General features: G+C 57.9%; 1 protein-coding gene across 1 annotated transcript in view; it reads left to right on the forward strand.

The window, feature by feature from the left end:
* Positions 1-474: 474 nt before the first annotated feature.
* The window catches only part of gdi1 (GDP dissociation inhibitor 1), a 35,809-nt gene continuing 25,095 nt past the window's right edge, over positions 475-11,188 (forward strand). Inside the window, exons 1-2 of the mRNA XM_067976221.1 lie at positions 475-1,107; positions 5,621-5,728. Coding sequence (XP_067832322.1) covers positions 1,063-1,107; positions 5,621-5,728 — 153 coding nt within the window. The 5' untranslated portion in view covers positions 475-1,062. The remainder of the gene's footprint in view (positions 1,108-5,620; positions 5,729-11,188) is intronic.

Consider the following 11,188-nt stretch of genomic DNA (forward strand, 5'->3'; position numbering starts at 1 on the left):
TGCGGCGCTCCCTCAGTACTGCCCCTCCCACAGTGCGGCGCTCCCTCAGTACTGCCCCTCCGACAGTGCGGCCCTCCCTCAGCACTGGCAGCGGGGGCCTGAATTATGGGGGGCGGGAGGTCGAGTCTCTGATAATTGATAAGATGGAAGGGGAGTAGGCTATTTTGTAGGAGGAAATTGGAATGGGTGCGGGGTGAAGGCAAGCTAATGAATCCTAAAATAAGCCCTTTGCAATTATTTATGTAATGACAACTTAGTCACTGCAAGGGGGGGGGGGGGATGTGCTTTTTTAAAATTAACACAGAAGTAATGCAACAAAGGCAGATAAGGCTGCAATCTACTCTTATATTGCAAAATCTAGTTGAATCATGCAACTATCTTCTGCAGCTCTGGGACTGATGCAGACGCGGAATGATCAGCCAGCCAGTTAGCTGACTCGGACTACTTCCCATCCCTTGCTCTCTTTCTCTCTCTCTTTTTGCTGGGTTGGGCAAGGCGAACAAACAAAAAAAAGAGGGAGGGGGAGGGAGAAAGCACCCCCAAGTCGCTGCAATACGTCTGAACAACCGATGCAAAATAAATAAAGAAATCCCGGTGCTTTTCCTGCCTGCTCCCCCTTTTTGCAAGAGGCCAGGATCTGATTGCAACGTGGCTGGGAGAGAGGGGACTCTTTTGCTGGGGCGGGTAAGGGCAGTGCAGTGCTCAGGTGGCCATCTTTTTTGCACATTGCAGATTGGGCTAGTTTGCTTTTTGTGTGTGTGTGTGAGGGAGGGAGGGAGTTTGCATTGGTTCCTCTGGAACACAGTGTTGCATTTTGAAGGGATACTTGCAAAGCAAGTGAACACCAGGAGAAAAAAAACCCTCCCAGCCTCTGCTCCCTCCCCACCCCATCCTCTGGATCTTTAAGACACACACCACACATACACTGTCACCATTCAGGAAGGTGCTGTTTTGTGTTTTTTTTTCCCCGTTTGCAATCTCTCCCGGGGTAACAGTGTTGCATTGCATTCAGCTCTGGTCTCTCAAACCCCCCAGCTTTCCCATTAGCAAAACAACAACAAGATGGATGAAGAATACGATGTGATCGTTTTGGGAACTGGTCTCACTGTGAGTTTTTGCACCTTCTGTCTGCCTGCTCTCTCTCTCTACGGCTGAGTGAGGTTTTAAGTATTTCTAAAAATCGCAGTATAGAGTTTGCAAAATCTTATTTATTTAAATGTTTTATATTTGCTGGCACAATCCTATGTTTTAGTTTGTTTAAATGCAAAATCCTATATGTTCTATTTGCATGCAAAATCCTATATACATGCATGCAAAGTCCTATACTAGTTTGTTTAAATGCAAAATCCTATATATTTGCTGGCAGAATCCTATACTAGTTTGTTTAAATGCAAAATCCTATATACTTGCATGCAAAATCCTACATGGTTTAGTTTGTTTAAATGCAACATTCTATATGTTTTAATTTGTTTAGATGCAAAATCCTATATATTTGTTTAGATGCAAAATCCTATATATTTGTTTAGATGCAAAATCCTATATATTTGTTTAGATGCAAAATCCTATATATTTGCAGAACTGAAATAGTCTCTCTCTCTCAAGGCTCTTTTTCCTCCCTATTTTTGATCAATCTGCAGTGATTCCTGTAAAGAGGTAGCATTGCATCATTTAAAAATAAATTGCATGAATGCATACTTAGTTGCATTAATACACAATTGAGGCTTTGAAATGAATGTTTGATTTCCCTTATAATTTCCCAAACCTGCGAATCCCCCCACGCTGTTGTGACTGAGGTTAATTTGTTGCACGAATATTCCATATAAATATTTTTTTCTGATAAAGGGCGATTATCTGTAATGCAAAAAGTCTCTTGATTTCTACGTCAACCTGATTGATATTTAAAAGCCCATCTCTTAAAAGTAACGAGACATTTAAAAATAGCCTCTTATAATATTTTTGTATTGTATCTGGAGGCTAATGGGTGTCACAACAGGGTGGGGTTGGGAGACAGTTGCGTTTTAAAAAATAAATAAATAAGTTAGATTTTTTTTTGGGGGGGGATTCACTTGATTCGCTGTTTTGGTTATTTAAGATTTATTTTTTTTTAAAAATGTTTGCATAGAGAAATTGGTCTTTGTATGAAATAAAGGGCAGTTCGCCCTGGACGCTGCAAGGACGTTTGCAAGACGGGAGGGATTAACGGGAGAAAAATGGGTTTGAATTGATTTGCTGAAGCTAATGTGGGACGGATGTGCTGGCACCTCCAATCCTGTCCAGCGTGATCTCCTGCAGCAAAGCCCACCTTCAGCTTTCTGCTGTCTCTCACTTCCTTTGTCCTAGCTCTCTTGGCGTGCCCTACCTGGTGTGGGCACTGCCTGATGTGTGTGGGAAGAGAAAGGTGAGTGGGTTGGGGGAAGGGGTTAGGTGGCATCAGAGCGTGTGTTTGTGTAAGGGTCGTGTCTCTCTCTCACTCACACACACACACACACACACACACTCGTAAACTGCCTTTGGTCGTGCACACTGGATTTGGGATGTGCTGTTCACACAGCTTGGGCACAGTAGATACTGTTGCCATCTGCAAGGGGGCAAGAAAAAGACTACTTCTAAGTGGGCAGGGGAGAGATCGCACCCAGTGGGTAGATGTATCTTTGCGTGTAATTTTGTATTTGTTATGGGGAGGGATGTTAGGGTGGTGGAGGCAGATTCAATCATGGCCTTCAAAAGGGAACTGGATAAGTACTTGAAAGGAAAAGATTTGCAGGGCTGCTGGGATAGGGCGGGGGAGTGGGACTAGGTGGATTGCTCTTGCATAGAGCCGGCATGGATTTGATGGGCCAAATGGCCTCTTTCTATGATTCTGGTACTGTATCGGAGTATGGAATATCTTCCACTTCAGGTATCCACAGCCCCATCAAACACTCCCAGGGCAGGTACAGGGTTAGATACAGAGTAAAGCTCCCTCTACACTGTCCCATCAAACACTCCCAGGGCAGGTACAGGGTTAGATACAGAGTAAAGCTCCCTCTACACTGTCCCAACAAACACTCCCAGGGAAGGTACAGGGTTAGATACAGAGTAAAGCTCCCTCTTCACCGTCCCATCAAACACTCCCAGGGCAGGTACAGGGTTAGATACAGAGTAAAGCTCCCTCTGCACTGTCCCATCAAACATTCCCGGGGCAGGTACAGCATGGGTTAGATACAGAGTAAAGCTCCCTCTACACTGACCCAACAAACACTCCCGGGGCAGGTACAGGGTTAGATACAGAGTAAAGCTCCCTCTACACTGTCCCAACAAACACTCCCGGGGCAGGTACAGGGTTAGATACAGAGTAAAGCTCCCTCTACACTGTCCCAACAAACACTCCCGGGGCAGGTACAGGGTTAGATACAGAGTAAAGCTCCCTCTACACTGTCCCGTCAAACACTCCCGGGGCAGGTACAGGGTTAGATACAGAATAAAGCTCCCTCTACACTGTCCCGTCAAACACCCCCAGGTTATGTGCCGCACGGGTTAGATGCAGAGAGAGCTAGCATAGAAAGGAGACTTCCATCCCATCAGTCTGGGCTGGTTTCGCCCTAGATTCCAGAGGTGATAGAATAACCCACTGCTCTGCCCAGTTGCAGGAGGGGATGATCAGGTAAAAATCAAACATGTGTAAAGTGGATTGAAACACCTATTCAATGAAGTGTCTTTCTGCAGATTCCATATCCTACGTCACAGAATCACCACAACCCTCTCCCTGTACCGTTGCTTCATTTGGCTGCCCCCACAGTTCTAATGTCTGAAATGTATTTGGAAGATAGGACTTGGAAGGCCTTTGGGCTCCTCCATCCATATGGACTGTACCGTACCCCATGCCTTCCCTATCACAGCATCTGATTGTCCCTTAAATTAAACAGATTGAAACATAGAAAATAGGAGCAAGAGTAGGCCATTCGGGCCTGCTCCGCCATTCAGAATGATCATGGCTGATGGTCTAACTCAGGACTCTGTTCCTGCTTTTTCCCCATATCCCTTGATCCCTTTGGCATTAAGAAGTATATCTCGCTCCTTCTTGAATACAAGATTACCTGATCATTACCACATTGCTGTTCTGTGGGATCTTGCTGTGCGCAAGTATGGCTGCCGATTTCCCTACGCTACAGCAGTGACCACACTTCAAAAACAAAAAGCGCCTCGCTGGCTGTGAAACGCTTTGGGGACGTCCTGAGGTGGTGAAAAGGGGGCTGGGGAAACGCAAATGTTTCTTTTTAAATGATTCCAAGACTTTTGCCTACCCTGCCGACCTGGAGGGTCCTTTTGTGAACGGATTGCAGGAGAGGTGTAGACGCTTCTGTTGAACAAAATAAGGACCATTTGCACCCAGGTCGATGGCGAGAGGGGCTGTAAGAGCAGAAACTCCGCGTGGGGGATTCTAGGTGGTACCTGTGCCTGTTAGTAATGTCAACGCTGCTCTGTCAGTCGTGTACCCGAGCCTGCTGGAAAAATATCCCAGAAAGAGGGCTAAATTGCATAAACTTTGCTTGTGTTCCCTCGAGCAGTGATGATGGGAGGGGCAATCTGATCGGGGGGATTAAAATGATAAAGGGATTCGATAGGGTAGAGAGAGAGAGAGAAACTATTTCCTCTGGTGGGGGGAGTCCAGAACAAGGGGGGATAACCTTAAAATTAGAGCTAGGCCGTTCAGGGGTGATGTCGGCAAGCACTTCCTCACACAAAGGGGAGGGGAAATCTGGAACACTCTTTTTTTTCCCCCCCCCCCCCCCCAAAAAGCTGTTGAGGCTGGGGGTCAATTGGTGCTTTCGAGGCTGAGATCGATCGATTTTTGTTGGGTGTCGAGGGATATGGAGCAAAGGTGGGTAAATGGAGTTGAGATACAGATCAGCCATCGTGTAATTGAATTGCAGAGCAGGATTGGGGCGGGGGGCGTGGGCCCTGAATGCAGATCTCCCTTGGAGTTTGCTGTTCATTTCTAGTCACTGTGCTACAGTGAGAATGCAGAGAACAAGACAGACATTGAGTGTAATGGGGATGAGAAACCGGGCGGACCGGGTGTAATGGGGACGAGAAACCGGGCGGACCGGGTGTAATGGGGACGAGAAACCGGGCGGACCGGGTGTAATGGGGACGAGAAACCGGGCGGACCGGGTGTAATGGGGACGAGAAACCGGGCGGACCGAGTGTAATGGGGACGAGAAACCGGGCGGACCGAGTGCGATGGGAGACTCTTCAGTTCAGAGAGAGGGTTAAGGAGGGTGGGGGAATCTCGTTGAGTTGTATAGAAATTAAAACCAGGATATCTTTTCGGGGTAAACCAGGCTGGTTGGAGCGAGGACATAAGCTGCAGGATCTCACTCGATCCCAGTACTGTCCCCTGTGCAACCTTCCTAACAGGACACAGTAGTGATTAGGGGCACTGAGCCTGGATGGCTTTCTTCCCTCCCCCTGCTCCCTTTCGCCTCGGCGCTGTGGCGTTGTTGACCTGGATGGGATCAGTGAACGCGGCACGGATCGGGAACCCCTTCGAGAAACCAGAACGCAGCGAGCTCGCGACACCTCTCCCACCTGCTACCTCGCTCTGACGCTCTTTGTGTGTGTGTCCTTGTCCTCCCAGGAATGTATCCTGTCTGGGATCATGTCCGTGAACGGGAAGAAAGTCCTGCACATGGATCGTAACCCGTACTACGGCGGCGAGAGCTCCTCCATAACCCCCCTGGAAGAGGTGAGGGAGAACGCGTTCCGCAGACGGGCTCGGGGTGATGGGTTGTGTTTCGCGGAGTCCGGGAGCTGCGCCTGTGCGTTTCGCACGCGTGTGACGCAGACGCTCGTGCGCTTTCTCCAGCGCTAGACGGTTGGAACAATGAAACCAGCCGGAGGTCTGGCTGATTTAACCCCCCCCCCCCCCCCCCAGTCATCGTCCTCCTGGTCGAGGAGCGCTGAGATCCCGCTATAAATTTCCAGAATGTAATCAGCACTGCCTGTTCCCCACGGCCCCCCACACACATCGCAGAATCGGTGAATGGGGAGGTGGAAACGTGCCTCAGACACAGACACTGAAATATATCAAAAAATATCCCAGAAAAAATCACCGGTCAAAGTTATGAAGTGACTGAGGTAATTATCCTCAGATTTACTGTATGCTTTTAGAAAAGTTTATTTGGATCATAGTCTGCAACTGCCTTTCTTCTTCTGCCTCTGTTTCTCTCTTTCTTCTGTCTGTCTCTGGATCCTCCCATCACCCCGCTCCTGTTCTTCCTCTCCCTCTGGCTCTCCCTCCCTCCCTCCCTCTGGCTCTCCCTCCCTCCCTCCCTCTGGCTCTCCCTCCCTCCCTCCCTCTGGCTCTCCCTCCCTGCCTCCCTCTGGCTCTCCCTCCCTCCCTCCCTCCCTCTGGCTCGCTCTCCCTCCCTCCCTCCCTCTGGCTCGCTCTCCCTCCCTCCCTCCCTCTGGCTCGCTCTCCCTCCCTCCCTCCCTCTGGCTCGCTCTCCCTCCCTCCCTCCCTCTGGCTCGCTCTCCCTCCCTCCCTCCCTCTGGCTCGCTCTCCCTCCCTCCCTCCCTCTGGCTCGCTCTCCCTCCCTCCCTCCCTCTGGCTCGCTCTCCCTCCCTCCCTCCCTCCCTCTGGCTCGCTCTCCCTCCCTCCCTCCCTCTGGCTCGCTCTCCCTCCCTCCCTCCCTCTGGCTCGCTCTCCCTCCCTCCCTCCCTCTGGCTCGCTCTCCCTCCCTCCCTCCCTCTGGCTCGCTCTCCCTCCCTCCCTCCCTCTGGCTCGCTCTCCCTCCCTCCCTCCCTCTGGCTCGCTCTCCCTCCCTCCCTCCCTCTGGCTCGCTCTCCCTCCCTCCCTCCCTCTGGCTCGCTCTCCCTCCCTCCCTCCCTCTGGCTCGCTCTCCCTCCCTCCCTCCCTCTGGCTCGCTCTCCCTCCCTCCCTCCCTCTGGCTCGCTCTCCCTCCCTCCCTCCCTCCTCTGGCTCGCTCTCCCTCCCTCCCTCCCTCCCTCTGGCTCGCTCTCCCTCCCTCCCTCCCTCCCTCTGGCTCGCTCTCCCTCCCTCCCTCCCTCCCTCTGGCTCGCTCTCCCTCCCTCCCTCCCTCCCTCTGGCTCGCTCTCCCTCCCTCCCTCCCTCCCTCTGGCTCGCTCTCCCTCCCTCCCTCCCTCCCTCTGGCTCGCTCTCCCTCCCTCCCTCCCTCCCTCTGGCTCGCTCTCCCTCCCTCCCTCCCTCCCTCTGGCTCGCTCTCCCTCCCTCCCTCCCTCCCTCTGGCTCGCTCTCCCTCCCTCCCTCCCTCCCTCTGGCTCGCTCTCCCTCCCTCCCTCCCTCCCTCTGGCTCGCTCTCCCTCCCTCCCTCCCTCCCTCTGGCTCGCTCTCCCTCCCTCCCTCCCTCCCTCTGGCTCGCTCTCCCTCCCTCCCTCCCTCCCTCTGGCTCGCTCTCCCTCCCTCCCTCCCTCCCTCTGGCTCGCTCTCCCTCCCTCCCTCCCTCCCTCTGGCTCGCTCTCCCTCCCTCCCTCCCTCCCTCTGGCTCGCTCTCCCTCCCTCCCTCCCTCCCTCTGGCTCGCTCTCCCTCCCTCCCTCCCTCCCTCTGGCTCGCTCTCCCTCCCTCCCTCCCTCCCTCTGGCTCGCTCTCCCTCCCTCCCTCCCTCCCTCTGGCTCGCTCTCCCTCCCTCCCTCCCTCCCTCTGGCTCGCTCTCCCTCCCTCCCTCCCTCCCTCTGGCTCGCTCTCCCTCCCTCCCTCCCTCCCTCTGGCTCGCTCTCCCTCCCTCCCTCCCTCCCTCTGGCTCGCTCTCCCTCCCTCCTCCCTCCCTCTGGCTCGCTCTCCCTCCCTCCCTCCCCTCCCTCTGGCTCGCTCTCCCTCCCTCCCTCCCTCCCTCTGGCTCGCTCTCCCTCCCTCCCTCCCTCCCTCTGGCTCGCTCTCCCTCCCTCCCTCCCTCCCTCTGGCTCGCTCTCCCTCCCTCCCTCCCTCCCTCTGGCTCGCTCTCCTCCCTCCCTCCCTCCCTCTGGCTCGCTCTCCCTCCCTCCCCTCCCTCCCTCTGGCTCGCTCTCCCTCCCTCCCTCCCTCCCTCTGGCTCGCTCTCCCTCCCTCCCTCCCTCCCTCTGGCTCGCTCTCCCTCCCTCCCCCTCCCTCTGGCTCGCTCTCCCTCCCTCCCTCCCTCTGGCTCGCTCTCCCTCCCTCCCCTCCCTCTGGCTCGCTCTCCCTCCCTCCCTCCCTCTGGCTCGCTCTCCCTCCCTCCCTCCCTCTGGCTCGCTCTCCCTCCGGCTCGCTCTCCCTCCCTCCCTCCCCTCTGGCTCGCTCTCCCTCCCTCCCTCCCTCTGGCTCGCTCTCCCTCCCTCCCTCCCTCTGCTCGCTCTCCCTCCCTCCCTCCCTCTGGCTCGCTCTCCCTCCCTCCCTCCCTCTGGCTCGCTCTCCCTCCCTCCCTCCCTCTGGCTCGCTCTCCCTCCCTCCCTCCCTCCCTCTGGCTCGCTCTCCCTCCCTCCCTCCCTCCCTCTGGCTCGCTCTCCCTCCCTCCCTCCCTCCCTCTGGCTCGCTCTCCCTCCCTCCCTCCCTCCTCTGGCTCGCTCTCCCTCCCTCCCTCCCTCCTCTGGCTCGCTCTCCCTCCCTCCCTCCCTCCCTCTGGCTCGCTCTCCCTCCCTCCCTCCCTCCCTCTGGCTCGCTCTCCCTCCCTCCCTCCCTCCCTCTGGCTCGCTCTCCCTCCCTCCCTCCCTCCCTCTGGCTCGCTCTCCCTCCCTCCCTCCCTCCCTCTGGCTCGCTCTCCCTCCCTCCCCTCCCTCCCTCTGGCTCCGCTCTCCCTCCCTCCCTCCCTCTGGCTCGCTCTCCCTCCCTCCCTCCCTCTGGCTCGCTCTCCCTCCCTCCTCCCTCTGGCTCGCTCTCCCTCCCTCCCTCCCTCTGGCTCGCTCTCCTCCCTCCCTCCCTCTGGCTCGCTCTCCCTCCCTCCCTCCCTCTGGCTCGCTCTCCCTCCCTCCCTCCCTCTGGCTCGCTCTCCTCCCTCCCTCCCTCTGGCTCGCTCTCCCTCCCTCCCTCCCTCTGGCTCGCTCTCCCTCCCTCCCTCCCTCTGGCTCGCTCTCCCTCCCTCCCTCCCTCTGGCTCGCTCTCCCTCCCTCCCTCCCTCTGGCTCGCTCTCCCTCCCTCCCTCCCTCTGGCTCGCTCTCCCTCCTCCCTCCCTCTGGCTCGCTCTCCCTCCCTCCCTCCCTCTGGCTCGCTCTCCCTCCCTCCCTCCCTCTGGCTCGCTCTCCCTCCCTCCCTCCCTCTGGCTCGCTCTCCCTCCCTCCCTCCCTCTGGCTCGCTCTCCCTCCCTCCCTCCCTCCCTCCCTCCCTCTGGCTCTCCTCCCTCCCTCCCTCTGGCTCTCCCTCCCTCCCTCCCTCCCTCTGGCTCTCCCTCCCTCCCTCCCTCCCTCCCTCCCTCCCTCTGGCTCTCCCTCCCTCCCTCCCTCTGGCTCTCCCTCCCTCCCTCCCTCTGGCTCTCCCTCCCTCCCTCCCTCCCTCCCTCTGGCTCTCCCTCCCTCCCTCCCTCTGGCTCTCCCTCCCTCCCTCCCTCTGGCTCTCCCTCCCTCCCTCCCTCTGGCTCTCCCTCCCTCCCTCCCTCTGGCTCTCCCTCCCTCCCTCCCTCTGGCTCTCCCTCCTCCCTCCCTCTGGCTCTCCCTCCCTCCCTCCCTCTGGCTCTCCCTCCCTCCCTCCCTCTGGCTCTCCCTCCCTCCCTCCCTCCCTCCCTCCCTCCCTCCCTCCCTCCCTCCCTCCCTCCCTCTGGCTCTCCCTCCCTCCCTCCCTCCCTCCCTCCCTCCCTCCCTCCCTCCCTCCCTCTGGCTCTCCCTCCCTCCCTCCCTCCCTCTGGCTCTCCCTCCCTCCCTCCCTCCCTCTGGCTCTCCCTCCCTCCCTCCCTCCCTCTGGCTCTCCCTCCCTCCCTCCCTCCCTCCCTCCCTCTGGCTCTCCCTCCCTCCCTCCCTCCCTCTGGCCCTCCCTCCCTCCCTCCCTCTGGGCCCTCCCTCCCTCCTCTGGCCCTCCCTCCCTCCCTCTGGCCCTCCCTCCCTCCCTCTGGCCCTCCTCTGGCCCTCCCTCCCTCCCTCTGGCCCTCCCTCCCTCCCTCTGGCCCTCCCTCCCTCCCTCTGGCCCTCCCTCCCTCCCTCTGGCCCTCCCTCCCTCCCTCTGGCCCTCCCTCCCTCCCTCCCTCCCTCCCTCCCTCCCTCTGGCTCTCCCTCCCTCCCTCCCTCCCTCCCTCTGGCTCTCCCTCCCTCCCTCCCTCCCTCTGGCTCTCCCTCCCTCCCTCCCTCCCTCTGGCTCTCCCTCCCTCCCTCCCTCCCTCTGGCTCTCCCTCCCTCCCTCCCTCTGGCTCTCCCTCCTCCCTCCCTCTGGCTCTCCCTCCCTCCCTCCCTCTGGCTCTCCCTCCCTCCCTCCCTCTGCTCTCCCTCCCTCCCTCCCTCTGGCTCTCCCTCCCTCCCTCCCTCTGGCTCTCCCTCCCTCCCTCCCTCCCTCTGGCTCTCCCTCCCTCCCTCCCTCCCTCCCTCCCTCCCTCCTCTGGCCCTCCTCCCTCCCTCTTGGCCCTCCCTCCCTCCCTCCCTCCCTCCCTCCCTCCCTCCCTCCCTCTGGCTCTCCCTCCCTCCCAACCCTCCTTCCCTTCTCCCCCCTCTCTCTCTCGCTCTCTCTCTCTCTCTGGCTCTCCTTCCCTTCTCCCCCCTCTCTCTCTCGCTCTCTCTCTCGCTCTGGCTCTCCTTCCCTTCTCCCCCTCTCTCTCTCGCTCTCTCTCTCGCCCTGGCTCTCCTTCCTTCTCCCCCCTCTCTCTCTCTCTCTCTCTCTGGCTCTGGCTCTCCTTCCCTTCTCCCCCCTCTCTCTCTCTCTCTCTCTCTCTCTGGCTCTGGCTCTCCTTCCCTTCTCCCCCCTCTCTGGCTCTGGCTCTGGCTCTCTTCCATTCTCCCCCTCTCTCTCTCTCTCTCGCTCTGGCTCTCCTTCCCTTCTCCCCCCTCTCTCTCTCTGCTCTGGCTCTCCTTCCCTTCTCACCCCTCTCTCTCTCTCTCTCTCTCTCTCTCTCGCTCTGGCTCTCCTTCCCTTCTCCCCCCCTCTCTGTCTCTCTCTGGCTCTCCTTCCCTTCTCCCCCCCCCCCCCCTGTCTCTCTCTCTCGCTCTGGCTCTCCTTCCCTTCTCCCCCCCCTCTCTCTCTCTCTCGCTCTGGCTCTCCTTCCCTTCTCCCCCCTCTCTCTCTCTCTCTCTCTCGCT

This window comes from Heptranchias perlo, chromosome 45 (genome assembly GCF_035084215.1).
Source record: "Heptranchias perlo isolate sHepPer1 chromosome 45, sHepPer1.hap1, whole genome shotgun sequence".
Classification (NCBI taxonomy): domain Eukaryota; kingdom Metazoa; phylum Chordata; class Chondrichthyes; order Hexanchiformes; family Hexanchidae; genus Heptranchias; species Heptranchias perlo.